Consider the following 19,564-nt stretch of genomic DNA (forward strand, 5'->3'; position numbering starts at 1 on the left):
AGTGTCTGTGACTAAGGTACATGACTGGAGTTGGTCTCCAGGCGCTGCACAGTGGCTGCCCACTACTCCTGACACTTAGGATGCACTAAATGCAGAAAATTAATTTTCAGAGGTTCGATCAAGTCATTTTGCTCCCAAGTCCTAAACTTTGAGCTTTCAAGTCCTAAGAAATGTAATAAGATTCAATAACAGTTATGTAGCTTTTAAGGTAACATTAGCTAAACATTAGCATGCTTGTATTATTAATATTAACCTTGACTTAGAGTTCTTTGTGTAACTGCAAATGTCAAGTTTTGCATAATATTATTGTTGACCACATCATAATTTTGTATGTTAATGAAATTCTCTTTGGTATCATTGTTTCAACTGAAATGTTAGTGTTTCATGGTTCTCTCCTGCGACTTGATTGGATGCTGTCAGATTGGTTCAAACAAAGCAGATCTTGGGTTGTGGGAAATAAAGGTCCAGTGTCTAAGATTTACAGGGCTTTATTGATAGAATATGGCTGAAGTATTCATCAGTATGTTTTCATTAGTGTATAAATACCTAAAAATAAGAATTGTTATTTTCGTTACCTTAGAATGAGCTTATTCCTTCTACAGAGGGCACGGGTCCTCCTCCATGGAGGCTACCATTTTGTACTGCCATGTTTCTACAGTAGCCCAGAACAGACAAACCAAACACTGGCTCTAAGATGCATCCTCTCATGTTGTGCACAGGTTTTGCTGCCACCATAGGTTCTCCTTGGAAGGGCAGAGTGAGTTGGGTTGTTGTGATCTGCAAGCTCACCGCTAGATGCCACTAAATTCTACACACTGGGCCTTTCGATTTTGACTCACTGAGAAAGAATAGCATTAATGTTGGTTGATTTAGGAACTAAAAGGAAATGATTTGTGGATTCGCACTTTTTAAATAACAGACTGTAAATCATAGAGTCACGAGTCATTGGTGTCCATAAAAGTCCAAGTGGAATTCCTTTTTTTTTTTAATTAATTAATTTTTTTAAGTCATTATTTGTTACTTGAGTCTTTACTGACTACCAAGGGGATCAGTAAAGAATAACTTGTGATGTAGCATGTGTTTGTCCCTGTGGTTTGTGTAGAGGCCACAGCCAGAGACAGGCAGCAGGGTCGTGGTGAGGACAAGGTGGACCCCCTGTGTACTTCTGCTGAGCAGTGCCTGGCTGCCATGAAGACCAAGATCAAGACCATCCATGGGGTGAGCAAGATGTTGACAGGAAATCTTTCAGACCAGCCGCTGATCAACAACTGCTATTTTAATTAAAAAAGAAACACAAACAAAAACAAGGATGTCTTAAAAAGAATTGTTAATTAGCTACTTTTTTGTCTTAAAGTTATAACTTATGCCCTATCCATGAATCCATGGATTTAAAAAGTTTTTTTAAGATCTTCAATTTTTAATATCTTTGGAGATATTATCAGCAAGCTGGACAGTCATTGTTTGTTTTATGGTCATCTAATTATTGGCCCTGTCCTTGAAGAGCACCCAGCACTCAACAAGAAGGCTTATCTGCTTACCCAGGCTAGTAAGTAAAATGCCATGCTGGGCTGCTAAATCTAGCATCTCACTTGCCCGACTGGTCAAGTGTTAAAAAGACTTTAACTACTTTGATAATTTAAATTAAAGGAGAAGTGTGTGATTTTCAGTGGCATCTAACGTTCAAACCTTACAACTTGCAACTAAGAGGATTTACCCCGACACCGCCCCTCTCTCACCAAGAGTACGGTGGCCGTCAGCGGACAAAATGGCGAGCGAAAGCTTTCTCACAACAAACTACAATTATGTGTGTAGGATGAATTACCTGTCCAGCAGAAAACTGGCAACCTCGGCGTCACTGTGAAGACATTTGTCCTCCATCAGTGATTTCCATCGTGTAAACGCTATGCCGATGTTGATTCATGTTTTTGCCATTTCCTGTCATGCTTGCGTTTACTTTCTTCGCGTCTCCGCTTCTTGGATGACTGGGATTCACTGTCCGCTGCTTTTTGTTCTGGTACAGTGTATGTATGATCCTCCATTTGTCAAAACGGTGCCAGTCAAGGTTCACAACGCTAAATGGTCTGCCAGCAATCACCCGCATCTATCCTCCCCGTCTACTTCCGTGTTTACGCTGCGGCGTCTATGTAAGGTCGCCTTGGGCTTCCCAAGACTCACTGTTAGTGCAATTTGTCCGCTCTGCGCTGCTGTAGACGGCGCAGGATGATGATCTCCGTAAGTCGACCCGACCGTATGTAACTATAAATGGCTATTTCTAAAGTAACGGGAACATATAGATTATGAGTTTACGTTGATTAATAATAATAATAAATAACATACTTATATATAATATATCTCATTTATGTACATAAATTCCTATAATTATTACACACTGGTCCTTTAAGTAATTTTTCATACAAAAATGGCAGAAAATGCTGTTTTCAGCCTCTTGTATATTGACGTTTAAAGACATCGTCTTGGACTTTTTCTGATATATTATAGACGCTGCAGCCCTCGCATTAGCATTGGCAGCTGCTAATGAATAAAACCATTTTTATGGGGGCAAGTAAAAATTGACTTTGAGCAAGTAGATTTCTGACCCAATTGCCCAACCAGGCAAGTGAAAAAAACATTAACATTGAACCCTGGCACCTGATTTTTACCAACAGTACTTTTTAAGTGCAGTACTCCCTATTTTATCTTCTGTAATTAACTCTCTGTGGTAACACTTTGACTTCATAAGACTGACATGACACCATCATAACCATGTCATGAAACATGAAAGAGTTTTTGAGTGTTTATGACTGTTGTCATTAAGTGCTATTTTAAATGCAAAGTTTAAAATTTCTTTGTTATGACAAATTGACATTATCAAGTGCATAGTTTAGAATTTCCTGATGGACAGATACCTAGCTTTACATTGCTAAAATGTTGCTAAAATAGGCTAACCACTAATAGTTGCTAACTGTAGCTGGTGTTCTAGTCAGCTTGCCGTACAGCTAGCTGTCTTACTTACTGACTCAAAATCCAGGTGCCAGGAGTCAAACCCAGCAAGGAAACCACCTAAGTGCTGTATGCCCTGTTCAACTGGCCACTGCTGGTCTTGGAGGATATATTTGGTTCCAGTCTGGCCATTTTGCTTCAAATTCAGACAACTGTTGAATGAAAGTAATGATAATACATCTCTTCCGATCAGGACAACCTGACAGCATTCCGCCTGATGGACAGGAAGCGTAGAGGCGTGGTCGACTGCCATGATTTCAAGTATCTGTACAGCAGCCTGGGCTTCCTCTGCAGGGAGGAAGAGTACCAGCGGCTGCTCCATCTGATCGGCCTGCATCCCGGAGGCAACCTCAACTATGCTGAATTTGTTGATGTTGTTGAAAATGATGGCAAACGCAAACAAGGGACACAAACAGCCAGTGTGTGAGTGTGATATTATTACTGATGTTTGTCCATGTTGAGGAGAGTTGGCTCTGTAGTGTTGGCTTCTCTGTCTCTCCTGACAGACAGGAGCAGCTTCATGAACTCCTGTGCCTTGAAGCACGCTACAAGTGGGCAGACATGTCTAAGGTCAGCAAAACTTGCAGAAAGCACACATAGAAAGATTCTTTGTATGATGCAGAGATCTGTATGTTCCCTTGTCTTTCCTGCCAGGTGCTGTGCCAGTTTGATGCAGACGGCCTCAGTTGGATCCATAAAAAAAGCCTGAGGGGACTCCTCTTCACCTATGCTCTTCCCATGAGACCTGAAGAGTTTGACCAGCTGTGGACGAGGTAAGAGATACACTACTGAGGCATCACACAGTGAAGTGTTCATGCTTGTACCACCCACAGATTTTAAGTTGATTTTGGCAGGTATGACCCTGAGGGGCGGGGCTGTGTAGCCGTCTGTGACTTCTTAGACAAGCTGGGGTTTCATCATGAAGGAGAACCCAGGCCTGAGAACCAGAAGATGAAACAAACTGTTATCCAACAGGACGCCGACACACCAGTTTCCTCTGATGCTGCCTCACTGGAGTGTATACAGTAAGTGAAGAAGGGTGCTGTGTGCAGATTTAGATTCCATCCATCCATTCTCTGCTGCTTATCCAAGTCCAGGTCAGTAGTCCAGATGTCTTTCTCCTTAGTCACATCCTCCAGTTTGTTCAGGGGGATCCTGTGGCTTTCCCAGACCAGATGGGATATATTATCCCTCCAACATGCTCTGTGTCTGCCCACACAGTAGCATGAGGCGGGAATACCTCCACATGGTCAACTGACTCCTTTCAACAAAAACTGACTTGTGAAAAACAATAAACATTAAACTAATGAATTGGGTTTTAATAAAGTACTATTATTATATGTAAATGTGTGTGCTTATATATATATATATATATATGTATGTATATATATATATATATATATATATATATATATATATATATATATATATATATATATATATATATATATATATACATACATACATACATACATACATACATACATACATACATACATACATACATACATACATACATATATATGTAAATGTGTGTGAGTGTTCAGGTACTGGAAGAAGGAAACAGTAGTACTTTATTATTTCATTCATTATGTATATACATGTATATATATGTGTATATATATGTATGGATGTGAACTGACTTGTTTGGTTCAGACAGGAATAAATGTCACATCATCACAATTTTAATAGTTTTTTTTTTCAGTGAACATGAAAATTGTAATGCAAAACTGATCATTTCCACTGATATATCACATATAATTTTATGTAAGCAACTAAAAAATATAAAAATTGATTCAGGTTATCATGAATGAAGTTGTGAATTCATACTTAAAGGACCAGTATGTAGGATTTAGTGGCTTCTAGAGATTATCTTGCAGATTGCAAATACCTTACCTCACTTTCCCCTTTAAAGCAGGTAGGACCTTTGGTGGCCACAAAACCTGCAAAAAATGCAAAATGATCTGACCAGAGCCAGTGTTTGCTTTGTCTGTTGTGAGCAAATGTAGACACAAGAACCTTAATCAGGTCTGAAAAGTTGAGCCAGAAAAGGCCCATAACGGCAAAATTCTGTTCGATCCCAACCCAGGCTTGTCCCTCAATAGCATATTTCAGCCTGGACCTGGTTACAGTCTGACATTTTTCTTTCCTCTATGTACCAAACAGGAGTTTTCAGTGACAGGGACAGTACATGCAGGGAATTGGAATTGGCAATGACTAAATTGAGGAGAAAAATAAAAATTAATAAATAAATATAGTACAGCCTGAACCCCATGTGAATGTGTGAAATATGTGAGAAATTAGGTCCGACCAGACCCAAACCTGTTGTGTCTTGTTGGGTTCAGGCACAGATCCCAAGCTCTAGTAGAAACATGGAACATGGTGGAAATGATAATACACTAATGAAAACATACTTATGAAAATCCATTTCTGCCATATTCAACTAAATCTTACACACTAGACCTTTAATAACCTGAAACACACATTTTAGTATAATCATAGAATACATGCAGCCATAGGTCCATAACAGGTATGATACACACAGTAAGCACAGTTTTCTTAACGACTCAGGGAGGATATTTGCCCTGAAAAATAAATTTATAGATTGGTATTTACTGATTTGTGTTTTCTGAACAGCTTTGATCTGGCCCCCAGAGTATTGGTACATCTCTATATTACATATGTTGTTATTTCACTCTCCTAAATGAGCTGTTTGCCGCAGGGGATTTGGATAAACAAACATTTAAGCCTGGTGTAGAAACATTTTGCTCATGCTGTGATTATTATTGAGCCATTATTAAAATATTTCTTGAAATAAATACTGTGAATGCCATGCCAAAAGGCTTATTAATTTCCACAACTTTCAAGTGCAGCCATATAACAGATATGACAATTTATCAGTTGTGAAGATGTTTGTCCGTCAGGAGTTTCATGTTCACATCAGGAGCTCTTGTACTGTCCACACACAGGCAGACGTTGCAGGAGAACTATGAGGGGTTTAGTGACTCGCTGACTCACCTGGAGACGAAAAGAGACGGAAGAGTGACGGTGGAGCAGCTGCTGAGCCTGTTAAACACCTACAGCTGCTCTGTCCAGAGAGAGCACCTTGTAAATCACCTGCACAGGTCAGCTCAGCTGCTTTTATTGTCTCTGTGCAGACATAATGTATACCAGCAGGCATAAAAGAGACAATGTTACCAAAGAACACAATAAAAATGTTATTTATATACAGGGCCAACAGCAGCCTAAAAATCAGTTTAAGTAATTACATGTATTAAGAAGGGCAACAAACAAGTTAGGGGTCCAAAAATGCAGACCAAAAGTGAGCTGAAGCAATTTAAAACTTTTAATAACAAAAAGTAAATGTACAAAAGGCTTATGTGGTGGAAGAGGTAGTTCAAACAAAAACCAGCCAAAATCCAAATGGTCCAAACTAAAGCAAGATAAAAGTCTGCAGGAAAACACAATAAAGGGCTGGGATGCTCAACACAAACAACTACCTGGAGTCCATCAAAAAAAAAAAAGAGGAAAATAAAAAAACGGAAACAAGAAGGAAGACGAGAAATACAACAGAAAAAAACTAAAAACCCCAAACCATACGTTATATTTAGAATATTTTTATCTTGCTTTCAGACAGCCTTTTCTGATGGGAAACTGCTGTTGTATGAGCCAGATATCCCCCTGTCCTCACCAACCAGACTCCACTGGCAAAATGAGTAATTTTTCCTCACAGATCATGAGTGTAGCGTCTACCGGTGCCTCGATCTGTTATTTTGTTGGTGTTATTATATAACTTTTGTGTTTTCAAAGTTCAACAGTTTGGATTCATCAAAGTCACACAGTAACACAAACAAACTTACAGATTGAAGCAGCGACTCCCGTGATTTGCAGGGTAAAATGACTGATTTCTCCATTGGAGTTTGGTTAGTGACAACAGGACGATATTTGGTTTACATGACTTTGGTTTCCTGTTGGAAGAGGTTGCCTGACCACAAAGAGACCGCAGAGCTGTGAAAATATTCTAAATATAGCGTAAACATAAACTGATATAGATTTTTTTTGGATGGAACTTTTTTTTAAAGTGGTTAAAATACATTTTGCTGCTGATCATGTCCACAGAAATGCATTGCTTAGCTTCCTGCACTAACTACTATCTACTGTAGGTAATACACTGACCTTCGCTAAATACCTCATAAAACCACACTTTAAATTATCCAAACTATCCCTTTAGAAACAGGTGTAAACTAAAATTATTCTACATGTGGATTGACTCACAGCCAATCAGAGAAACCTAACAGTGCTTGATGACGTTTAAGCAGGATGCATTGAAAACAAATTGGACTTCTTCCCTCCTGTCTCTTAGGCTCAATGTTTCCATGGATGAAAACTGCAGGAAGCTGTCTTACATGGACTTCCTGTCTGCATTTGACCATAAAGCAGAGAAGAAGTCTGAGCCTCCTCCTGCGTCCCCTGATGTTGTGCGGCAGATAGAGTCTTTGGACAGCCTCAGTCCAGGCCTGGCTCTGGCTAGGATGGAAGAACTAGTCACTGCCTCAGCTCCTAATCTGTACAAGGTGAAATTTACAACCACTTGCATCATTATTTCCTCTGTCACCAATTTCTCTTGTGGCTGATCACCTGTCTGTGGCTCTGTCTCTCCTCCAGGCGTTCTCAGCCTTTGACCAGAGCGGGACGGGGACGGTCAGAGCTCTGGAATTCCGACAGGTGCTGGATAATTTTTGTGCCCGCCTGTCAGACAAACAGTACAGATACATGCTGACTAAATTGGAGCTGGACTGTGAGAGCTGCACGGTTAACTGGAAGGACTTCCTCAACAAATTTCAGCCACAGAGCACACTGGTAAGAGAAGCAGGTTCTAAAGATACATAAACATTTTTGGAAATATGCTTTTTTGCTTTCTCTCCTCTCAGAGGATTGATATTAATCTCATGTCTGTGAGTTTAGCACTATGAAGCTGAGGGCAGGATGGAGTTAGTCGAGCTTAGCATAAAGACACAAGTACAAGTAGGGTAAAACAGCAAGCTCGCTTTGTCCAAAAAATATAAGCCCACCAATAATTTATAAGTGACCATTTGTGATTTTAGGGGATGTTACATGCTGGAACTACTCTTCAGTGAAAAAGCGTATCCATCTGCCAACAACACAAAGCCACAGCCTCTGACTATGTGCAGCCACTGTGCAGAACTGGTGTTCATCAAGAAAAAGTTCCAGCAAATAACTTAAAAATAGGCATTTTTACATTTCTCAGGTAAAAGGTAAAATTACTGAGATCTTCAGTAGAGACCTTTGGAGGTGTTGTGTATGTTGTGTATGTTTATGACTCTATAGCAGTGTTGGTTCTTCCACCACTTTATTGGATTGCCACTAAATTTAGTTTGCACAGACATTCATGGTTCCCAGAGATGAAGCCTACTGACCTTGGTGATCCCCTGATTCATCCAGTGGCGCATTTTGTGTTTTTAGTAAAATGTCTCAACATCTGTTGGATGAATAAGCATGAAATTCGGTTGACACATTCATATCCCCCTCAGAATGAACTGTAATAACCCTGGTGATCCCTTTACTTTTCATCTAGTGACATTATCAAGTCAAAATATCAGTTTGTCCGACACTTTAGTTTATAATCCAATACCTGAAAAACTAAAGACATTCCCCTCAGCCTCAGTTGTACTTTCTGTATAGTGTTATTTTGCAAATGTTATCATGCTGATATTGTGAAAATGATAACCTGCTTAAGATATGCATGTTACTATTGTCATTGTGAACATAATAGCATGCTAATGCTAGAACTAAGCTCAAAGAACAGCTGTGCACTGCAGTCTCAAAAAGGGACTCCCTTAAAACTTGTCCTGCAGGACATAGCAGAGAATAGCGAGATAACCACCTGAGTAATGATGATTTGCTAAGGTAGAGTAAGATTTCATGTTAAGCCAACCAGAGACATCAGGTGGGCAGGTGTTTACACACAAACCCAGCACATAGCAGCACACACATACAAACTGTCAGAGATGGCGAGTCCAGAGTCACAGGGAAAGACGGTGTTTTCGAGGTGGAAATACAGGCACTACTTTAACCTCATGGAGGCAATAGTTACTAACTCTGTTACTTTTTGGGAGAATTAACTAGTAACTATAACTATTTATTTTTTCAAAGTAACGTGCCCAACACTGCTTATATTAGAATTCAGACCCCACGTCTTGATATATTTTTGGTGTTGTACAATTTAGTTCATCTTTTCAAAGTATTTTAATACCATTTAGTTCAGGGGTGTAGTGGGTGGTAAACTAAAGTACATTCAGTTTATCCATCTCTTTGAAATGAGGCTGAGCGTTTACTCACCTACTTTAAATCAACTGCTACAGGGGACATGTTATAATATATAAACAATATTTTTGAGAAAAACAAATCTTCAATCAGTCACCAGCTAATTATTATTGTCATAAATGATTAATCTGCAGATTATTGTCATGATTAATTGAGTAATCGTTTTTGTTTAGTCTATAAAATGTAAAAAAAAAAAAACAAGTGAAAAATGTTCATCAGAATTTCCCAGAACCGAAAATGACGCCTTCATATTGTTTCTTGTGTCCAACCAGCAGTTCAAACCCAATGACTCTTTATTTTCTGTTAGAAATGACAAAGAGAACAATAAATCATGACATTTAAGAAGCTGGAACCAGCAAGTATTTGACATTTTTTCTTGAAAAGTGATTGAAACAATTAATCCAATACCAAAATAACTAGTGATTAATTCACTTTTGATGGGCAATTGACTTATTGTTACAGCTCCAATGTCAAATACGTGTTCGCCTCATACAAAGCATGCTTATGTATATTGTATGCTCCTGTTCATAATGTTGCAGATGTCAGCAGACAGGTTCCTGAGTAGAACCTTAGAGCAAGGGACTAAAACCAGATCTGCTCTCCAGACCAAGACCTCTGTACTCACAGAGCACCTGCAGCAGATCCAGGACCTCGTCTCAGGCCACTTGTATGAAATCACCAGAGAGCTGCTGGATCTGGACCCCTCCAACAGCACCACAGTCTCTAAAGCACAGTTCAGGCAGCTCTGTGATCGCCACTGCCTGAGCCTCACAAACGATCAGGTAAAGCCAGATAATGTGTTTACTACTGCTTATATTCCAGTGAATTCTAACTCAGAGGATTCAAAGAGGAGACGTTCAAGAGAACGCGCACATTTCCAACAACTCTCCCAGTGCTTTCAAGCTGAAACAACACATACTGGCGTCAGTCCATGGTTACAAATGAGAAGATGAATCTGAATTTTAGTACGTTTGCCAGTTCCATTCTCTTTAGTCTGGTGTGTTTTCTTTAATTATTCTAATCAAAATCTAATTTATCTTTGCTGATAATTATTGACTGCGTGAGAAAGTTAGTCATCTGTAAAACCAATTTACATACTGTGTGTAACTCTCTTTGGGGTGTTATTCCCCCCAGTGCAGATGATTATTGTGTGTGTTTCCTTTTGCGTCTCAGTTTGAGTGTGTGTGGAGTCAGATGCCTGTGAATGAGCAGAAGAAGCTGCAGTACAGAGAGTTTCTGAAGCGTTTTGGTGCTCTAGAAAGGACCCTCCACGCAGACTCAGGGCATCCCACCGACAATGTCTCATCATCTTCCTCAGAAACTAAATCTAGTCGCCCAGAGACTGCAGGTTCTATTCTGCAACGCACCAAGGTACAGCACGAGGATAGACTTTTGTCATCTGTTAAAGCTTACTACATAGTGCATGTTTTTAAATGATCATTGCTCAAGTTGAATTATGTCAGCCTGAGTTGAACTGTACAATTCTGTCTGTCTGTCATTGTTTACAGTTTTTTTTTTTGCTAAATGCCACAGAATGCTGTGTGATGGGTGAAGATACCAGCTGCTTTGCAAAGCCAGACAGGCTCAGTTTGTTACTATGAGAAGTCTGGAACAGTTCTGAGTGCGTGATGACACATTTTGAGCACAGAAAAAGATTTGTCATAATAATAATACAGTGTGTTTGCTGCTAGACATATGAAGAACTCACTTTGCAGCTGTCAAATTCCCTGCCTTATGCACTTGTACCCTCTTAAACATTTCATCACAGCATCACACACAGAACAAGAAATGTATGTGTTTGAAAAAAAACATTTTTCTGTGCTCAGAATGCCCGTCTGCCCACTCAGACCTGAGACACAAAGTTAATGCCATTGCAAACATGCAGTTAAAAAAAAAAAAATCAATGGAACCTCAGTCACAGCAATCCATGACCTGTGTTGAGTGGCATACATAGTTAATGATCTCTGTAAAAAACACACTAAGAAAAGATGAACTAGTGGGAACATAGGTCTGGGGCAACACAGGGCAGTGGGAAGATAGGGTTAGGCAACCTAGGTCTGAGGGAACATACGATGAGGGAACACAGGGCCCAGGGAACATCAGGCTAAGGGGACACAGGCCTGAGAAGACATAGGATGGTGGGAAAATAGAATAGAGGGAGCATAAGGTGAGGGAACGTAGGGATGAGAGAACATAGGGCCAAGGGAACATAGAGCTGAGGGACTATGTGTCTGAGGTAATATAGAATGAGGGAACACAGGGTCCAGGGAACACTAGGGCTAGGAGCAGGAACATTGACACACCGTCTTTAGAATCTGCTGCTCAGTGCAAACCACACTTAAGATAATGCCACTTTTCTGTAGTTTTCTGTATAGTTTTCTTTGTCACTGTGCAGCCCCTCTCCTGACCTCCTCTCATTCCTCTCCCAGTCTGCCCCTCAGTGCACCTCCAGGCGTCCTGCCTCAGTGGGGAGGCCGGGAACAGGAAGCCTGCTGGGCAGCACAGAGAGGAGGCTGCGTGGGGCTGTGCAGCGCTGCTGGAAGGACATCCAGAGGAACTGTAGCCAAGGAGATCCTCTGCAAGAGGGACGCATCAGCACTGAGTCCTTCCTGGGTGTGCAGAAAACTACAGACAATTACATATGACACTGAACTGTTTCCTCTACTGGCTATGGGCTGATGTAAATGCTAATGACTGTGTTACAGAGATCCTCCAGTCTCTCAGCATCAACATGACTCAGGAGCAGTTTGAGCACCTGGCTCTGAAGTTTGACATCATGAAGAATGGCTGTGTTTCATACCACGACTTCCTCCGTCACTTCCTCCTCAACCTTAAACCAGCAGAGGCCAAGAAGACATTTGAGCGGCGACAACTCCCTCTTCCTGCACCGGTAGGACCAGTTCAGTGTCTGATTGATATAATCTCTTGTGAGACAAATCCATGCTTTAACAGACATCCTATTGAGCTGAGTCAAACAGATAACATAGTTATATATTATGGGTGGAAATCTCCTGGAAGCTCACGATTCGATGCGATTCTGAGAGCTATGATGCAATTATAAAATGATTATTTGTGCTTCTTGATGCATCAAACTTTATTTCTGTACATGATTTTTTGTCTCACACTGTGAATACTTGCTACTTAAAAAATATTGTGTATTTGTAGTGATCCATAATTAGTTTAGTTGTCAGAATTTGCTTACAGTGTGGTTCTCGTCCAGGTTCCATTTCTCTTCACCTTTGGAGGCCAAAATGCACATTTATGTCCCTGTCGTTGAAACAGCCGATTGATTCAGTCATAAGACCATATAGCCTGTTTTTACAAAATTGTTAAAGGCAATTATAATGTTGAGAATTGGGTGTTAATTTCTGATATGGACTTTTCTGGACCAACTCACAGTCTTTCAAGAAAGATTCACACTGCATCTAAGAATCGATTATTTCTCCCACTCCCATTATATATATATCTAGTGAAGATAAGATGCTCCTTTATTAGTCCCACAACAGGGAAATTTACTGTGTTAGAGCAGCAAAGTGCGTAGCATAAATATAAAGAAGCTTCAATAAAAAAATATAAAAAATAAAATATAAAAATATGAGCAGGAGGAAATAAAAAAATGAACAATTAAAACAAAGGAATCATAAAAAACAAAAATAGGAACACTATAAACAGGGGAAATATAAAAATAGGAGCAGTATATACAACATAAGGAGAGTCAGTTGAATTTACACCATTGCATGGGACTCTTTATACTGAACATAGAATGATGATAATACACCTGATTATTGATTACTGCACATCGAGCTTGAAATTCACCTAAGTGAAATATTGATAATGCACACTGAATGACAATACACCTGGTTGAAGTCTTGAATATTGCACGGTGAAATAAAAAATAAGAAATGTTAAATATTGCACAGTGTGACGTAACATTACACCTGAAAATAAGTTCTAATAATGCAGTATTGGTGCAATAAATATTTTATTGTAATCTCAATAGGGCTTTTTCAATGAAGACATGTCACAGCAGGAACAGCACAGGTGTAACTAATAAAATACTGATGGATGAATTCCATTGATTGAGCCAATTGATCAGAGTCATAGTTAATGTTATCAATAACACCTACAGGTGTTCTTCCCTCTATGACAAGTGAAAATATCTGCTGTGAAACAGGCCTGTTGTGTAAGTAGTAGCTGTCATTACAGGTCATTGGTGAACGACACACAAAAACAGACAAGACACACCAACTTTGCTGCAGTTCATATTAGCTTTCCAGCTAGTATCTCCATGTTTACAAGGACGGTCATGTTTTATGTTGCACCTTTACTTCCTGAATGAGCTACCAAACAAACCTTCACCAGGGAAAGTGTACCCCTAACTGCAAGCTAATTAGCTAGGCAGCTGTAGCACACTGAACAGTTTAGAAATTACAAAAGACACCATCAGTTACGTTAGATGCAAGATGCACTGCTCTTCATTCTTTAAAACTGCTGAAAATACGTTTTTTTCTTAGCTAGTAAGCTGCTGTTACCAACATATTCTGTAAGGGACAACCAAAGGGGCCAGTATAGGTATATAGGTGGTAATTACCAAGTAATATTTTTCAAATTGCTTAAAAATTACCCACAAAGAATCTGCTTTTGTTTTATACCTACAAGGTCAGGGACCTCACAGAACACAGAACACGTTTTGGCCTTAAATCAAGAAGCCATACACTAATTATGACTAAATTACACACAAATATCTAATAGGATAAAATGATGAGGTGATGACATTTTATATTCAAAAGGTTAAATGTCAACTGACAGAGTTAATGTGTTACTGAGTAACTGCTACATTTTTTCACAGCATTGTTGTAGTGAGCAGCCATTTTATTTTTTTAAAGTGTCTCAGAGTTCTCTTAATGTTAATCAAAATACACATTTTTAAACCATAATTGACATGTTATGGTTGACACACATCTGATAGCTTTATTACTTAATGAATTTGTCAAAAATAGAAAGTTTATCAGGATTACTGCTCTTTTTGTAAAACTCTGACAGAGTTGATGGAAACCTGGGACACAACTTTAAAGGGCCAACGTTTTCATAAAGAACATATTTTAAAAGATGATTCTAACAGCACATTTTTACACTTATGTTATCAGTAGGAATTGTCAGTCTTCGCGTTTTAAATGTTATTAACACATTTTTAAACTGAAGTGGTGAATTCCTTCAAAGTCTTCACTGCATTAATTATATTACAGACATGAACGTAAGGTGCAACTTGACTGGCTGGTGGAGGCATACGACCGTTGCTAGCGGACTAAAATTCACAAGAGGCACCTTCACTCAATGCAAACTCAAAGGAGACCCATGGACTGTTTTCCCCGCCAGTAGGGGCGGAGCTTAATTGTATCTATATGGCTCTAGGCGGGCACAGGGAAGTTAACCAGAGTACTGCACATGTTGATCTAGCCTACAGTAAAACACAGAGCACAGCACACACAGTTATAAGAACCATCTGCCAAAGACAATTCCCACCCTGGGGCACATGCAAGTTTCAAAATGGCCACCTGCAAACGTGTGTGCGTTTGTTAACGGTGACATGCATGTAAATCAGTTACTGACTTCAGTCTGCATGTTAGCATTTGAAAATCGACTTTCCTCTCATGTATCCAGCATGTGCAGTCATCACAGTTGGAGTACAGCGTGAAATTGGGACACAGAGGATGTACTTTGAGCTACACATACCCACGCTGAGCAGCACATTAGCACATTTCACATTAACTCTGTAGTCCTCCTCTGCTTAAGGTCTGATCTATAGTCGTTTTATTGGCTGCAAGTTTAAATTGGGTTACAGTAAAGTGGAGAGTGGGGCGGCTCTGGAATGTGAGGGGGCGGTGATGTGCGACGGCGGGTTGCCAGATTGTGTAAACTCAGCGGGGACCTCCCACCCTCAGGCTCTCGACTATCGCCTGCCATGACAAGCGAATTGGGCAAGTTTGGTGATTTGCAGTGCTTTTTTTTTTGGCATGGTGAGGTGTATACGAAGCTTTGAACAATGACACACGGGTGGGCACGTTCTAAAAGGACCCCCGCTGAGCAACTAAGCCGAGCCCCAAGCTTCAACCGAGCGTGTGGGTGAGGGCCTAATCTGGCAACCCACGAGCTGCAACCTTCCAAACTCAACTTTGGAATCACAAAGACCTGCATTGTTTCAGCCGAACCCACCATCTGTGTAAAATTGCAGAGACCCCCTGCATGGTAACCGATTCGATGGTGTGTCTGTAGACGAGTTCACAGACAAAACCTCTTTATCTGATCACAGAACAAAAAACACTTGTTCTGTGTTTGTTCTGGTCTCAGCTTGTGAAGAAGTGAAATATTACCGATAATGTGGGGGCTCTCACCTACACTTGTCGTTTTCTTTCTTCTTCTTCTTCATGTCTTCCTGTTTGGGCCGTGTGCACTGTGGCCTGATGGGATCTGGTTCAGGCCATCCAGGGCGTTCTGAGCAAACACTGTGTAGAGGTCATGCTGAGGCTCTACGATGCCATTCGCACCTCCTGGACTTCCATCAGACGCTGCTTCCTGTCGTCTGACCGCGCCCGCTCAGGAGTCGTCTCCGTGCAGGACTTCAGGAAGGTGAGGTCCAGTGATAATGTTTTCAGCAAATTTTGATTCAGTTTAAGTCATAGTCTTTAGACTAGAATGTTGTTTAGTTTTAGTCACATTTTAGTCTGAATTGTTTTAGTTTTACTCAACTAAATATACAATTTTAGTTGACTGAATCTATCAGATTTAGTTAAAGTCTACTGTGTTATTTAAATATTTATCTAGAATTTCCGAACTCAACTGAAGACATCTTTTAACCTTTTATTAAAGGGACAGTTCATCCCAAAATCAAAAAAAATATACGTTGTTCCCCTGGTCTGTAGTGCTGTTTATCCATCTAGATAGTTTTGGTTCGAGTTCCAGAGTTTTGGAGGTGTCAACTATGCCTTGGAACTAGATGGCACTTGGCTTGTGGTGCCAAAAAAACAAACAAACAAAAAAACTGAAAATTTCAAAACCAGTGTAGGAACTTTTTTCTGCAGTAAAATCTACCAGAACTACTTTAATTTTTACTAGAAGTTCTAGTAGCAGTTCCTACATGAAACTGCTCACAACAAAGTCTGTAGATTATTTTGAGTCATGATATTTGGAAACGTGCAATAGGTATAAAAATAGAAAAATAGGTATATAAAAATAGAAAAATAGGTATGTTTGATTTTGGGGTGAACTGTCCCTTTAACTCAAACCTACAGTACAGTAAGTTCTGCCACTAGGGGACTCACATTAAAACAGTAACCAAAACTGTTATCTTCACCTTTAAACAACCACCATAGCTAATGAAAATCTGCTATGGCAGAAATCATGTTCATAGACCCGGTGTATTAACGTTGTATTCACATTATGTTTAGTCACATTCGCCAACTTATTCTGGGTTTTCATGAAAGTTATAGCAACTAGCCAGCAACAGCTAGCAGGTCATGCATCATTACCTTCAATACATTATGGAGTTCTGAATACTAGCTGAATACTGTTGGAAACATTTGGGATAATGTAAGTACACAACTTAACAAATTATATAACATGTAGCATTTTAAGACATTTTAATGCAGGAGTGTTACATGTTATAGATTTAACATTAAGTATTCTATATTTCTGCTCCTTTCTTTCCATCATATATCAAACGGTAAGTAGGCATAGCCTTTTTTTGGCAGTGAAAAAATGTTGACAAAAATTATTAGTCAAGGAAATGACCACTGGCGAGGTCACCAACAGCACGCCACCCTGCAGAGCTCCACCTGCTCTGCTGCATCCGAGCAACGTCACTCTGCGATTAACTGCTTCTTTATGAATTATTGATGCCACTGTTTGAGCTCCACGTGTGTCTCTTTTATCAAAATGTCTGAAGGAGAATGATGGAGAGTGACTGGAAATCCATGCACACACACTCACAGACACACACGCACCTGTTCACTTGACAGCCAATCAGTAATTTTAATTGTTCAATTAAGCTGAAGGTTGAAACAAGACCGCGCTGACATTTTGGCCCAGGAGAACAGCAGCTGACACTCCTGTTCTATTGTCCCTGCCATTTACCTGCTGCACAATTGACTGAAGACAAGCTAATCGATAGAAACAATTAGCAACCTGGTTAGAGATGACATCTTCTAAACCCTCACCTAATGCACAAGGACACACACACACACACACACATACATGTGCTCACACATTGTACGTACTCCAACTTCTGCTGTTGTTGCCTTGCAGGTGCTGCGCCTCTTCAGCATGAATCTGTCAGAGGAGGAATTCTTCCACCTCAGCTCTTATTTTGATGCCAACACCACAGGGAAGATTTGCTACAACAACTTCCTCTGGGCGTTTCTTCACTGACCTTCATTCAGATTCTGCTGCAGAAAGCTCAGCTGAGTGGGACTGGGCAAAGTGAGCCAACTGCCCCGAAGCTTCGCACACTCAGGGGCCCCAGGTTTAGTGTTTGTCTGTTACTTTGTTTGACTAATTGCAAGTGGTGAACATGGAACTTAAAAGTAGCATTCTTACCCAATCTTAAATCCCCTGAAAAACTCAGTCTTTTTTTGAAATGAGATATACTTACTACGAAACACCAGCCCTGATCAGATCAGTGTCTTTAGTAATTACGTCAATTTTGGAGATTCATCACCTCAGAATTAGTACAATGCCAACACAGAAAATAGTATTCCTTTAAATAGTCAGGTGTAAAGTAAGGTTGTGGAGGTCCAGGTGGTAAATAGGTTTGTAGCATGTCTGATTTGATGAAGCTGCAAAAAAAATGTGTAGGTGATACTTTCTAATATTTTCACCACCTTACCTTGCCATCAGACAGCTTTTTCCAAAGTATAAGCAGCATTATAAGCCAAAGTATCACTTTCTCCAAAGCCACCAGACACCCTTTGCAAAATGTTTTTTTTTACCTCTCAGAACATGGAAGTCGCTGGAATACCGCGTCCTCAATTGGTTAGTTTGTTTGTGCTATTGTGAGACTTCTGTTGTTTTTTAAAGGTCAGTTTGAAGTCAAGGGTCTGCAAGTCAACTTACACTGCAACAGCCTGTGCATTTCTGTTGAATTCTCTCATACTTGCCTTTTTTCTGTCGCTGGTTTTCATGGACATAACTAGCTAGCTGTGTAGTAAGTTGATGGACCCACTCTTTTTCCTGCTTGTTAAGTTCTGAATTAATCAATTGTTTCCCTAAACGGTGGAAATGGCTGTCAGTAGGCACAGCACAAGATCTGTTCAGAGGTCTGGAATCAGGCTAGTAACAGAGCACACTTCAGACCACAAGCAGCAGTGATTCTGGCCAGCATGTATCAAATAGTCTCACGGCAGTTCTTGATATGGTTGCAAAATTTGATGTATTAGATTTGTGAACATAGACTGAAATTTTCTCTGTCTTTTTTGTGACACACAGCACAACTTTCAAATAAATTATCCACCGTCGTTCCATTCTGTGGTAGGGATGGATGGGTATCGTTTAGATTTTATCGATACTACTACTCTTGCTGATACTGCTCTTAAACAGTACTCTTATTTGTACTTTTACATTACTATGTAATTCTTTTAAAAAAATATTATGCATGTATCTATATAAATATATATATATATATGTATATGTATATGGAAACAAATCTAAAATTTCAGTTAAGTTCAGATTCAGAAATGATGAAGAAGACAGACATCAGTCAGTCTCATTCATCCTGTCCTGTCCTGAAAGTCCTGCATTTGACCCACCCATCCATTCTGTCCTCCTCCAAATGTGGACTGTCTCGCTCTTAATACTACTTTCATCTGAAGCATAAAGAGCATATGGTATTTCTTTGAAAGTCATGCTGACTTTGATGAAAAATATTGACAATTCGTCGTCAAATACATGAATCTGTAGATTACACTTTGTGACTATTTCACAAACTGCTGTGATACTTGGCTGTTTTGTGTAGAGGCCCTGTGTCAAAGACAACTTTTAATAACTTTAATACATCATTAATAATAAATATGTGTGCAAAATTATCATTAATTAAAGAGAGAGTACACACTACAGCTCATTTTTGCCCCTGGGCCATTTAGTGGGTTAATCTGACCCTGGCATTCTTATGTTAGTATTTTAAATTTGATCTGCTACCAGTATGATAAATAAGGCATTGATAATTGAA

General features: G+C 39.7%; 1 protein-coding gene across 1 annotated transcript in view; it reads left to right on the forward strand.

Moving 5' to 3' along the window:
* The window catches only part of efcab6 (EF-hand calcium binding domain 6), a 77,441-nt gene extending 58,581 nt beyond the window's left edge, over window positions 1-18,860 (forward strand). Inside the window, exons 17-31 of the mRNA XM_084710883.1 lie at window positions 1,103-1,218; window positions 3,194-3,423; window positions 3,507-3,570; window positions 3,655-3,773; window positions 3,855-4,025; window positions 5,970-6,125; window positions 7,364-7,574; window positions 7,666-7,860; window positions 9,885-10,127; window positions 10,519-10,716; window positions 11,775-11,958; window positions 12,051-12,235; window positions 14,781-14,792; window positions 15,832-15,972; window positions 17,647-18,860. Coding sequence (XP_084567009.1) covers window positions 1,103-1,218; window positions 3,194-3,423; window positions 3,507-3,570; window positions 3,655-3,773; window positions 3,855-4,025; window positions 5,970-6,125; window positions 7,364-7,574; window positions 7,666-7,860; window positions 9,885-10,127; window positions 10,519-10,716; window positions 11,775-11,958; window positions 12,051-12,235; window positions 14,781-14,792; window positions 15,832-15,972; window positions 17,647-17,769 — 2,348 coding nt within the window. The 3' untranslated portion in view covers window positions 17,770-18,860. The remainder of the gene's footprint in view (window positions 1-1,102; window positions 1,219-3,193; window positions 3,424-3,506; window positions 3,571-3,654; window positions 3,774-3,854; window positions 4,026-5,969; window positions 6,126-7,363; window positions 7,575-7,665; window positions 7,861-9,884; window positions 10,128-10,518; window positions 10,717-11,774; window positions 11,959-12,050; window positions 12,236-14,780; window positions 14,793-15,831; window positions 15,973-17,646) is intronic.
* Window positions 18,861-19,564: the final 704 nt, after the last annotated feature.

The sequence above is a fragment of the Lutjanus erythropterus genome, chromosome 22 (assembly GCF_056507025.1).
Source record: "Lutjanus erythropterus isolate fLutEry1 chromosome 22, fLutEry1.hap2, whole genome shotgun sequence".
Lineage (NCBI taxonomy): Eukaryota > Metazoa > Chordata > Actinopteri > Lutjaniformes > Lutjanidae > Lutjanus > Lutjanus erythropterus.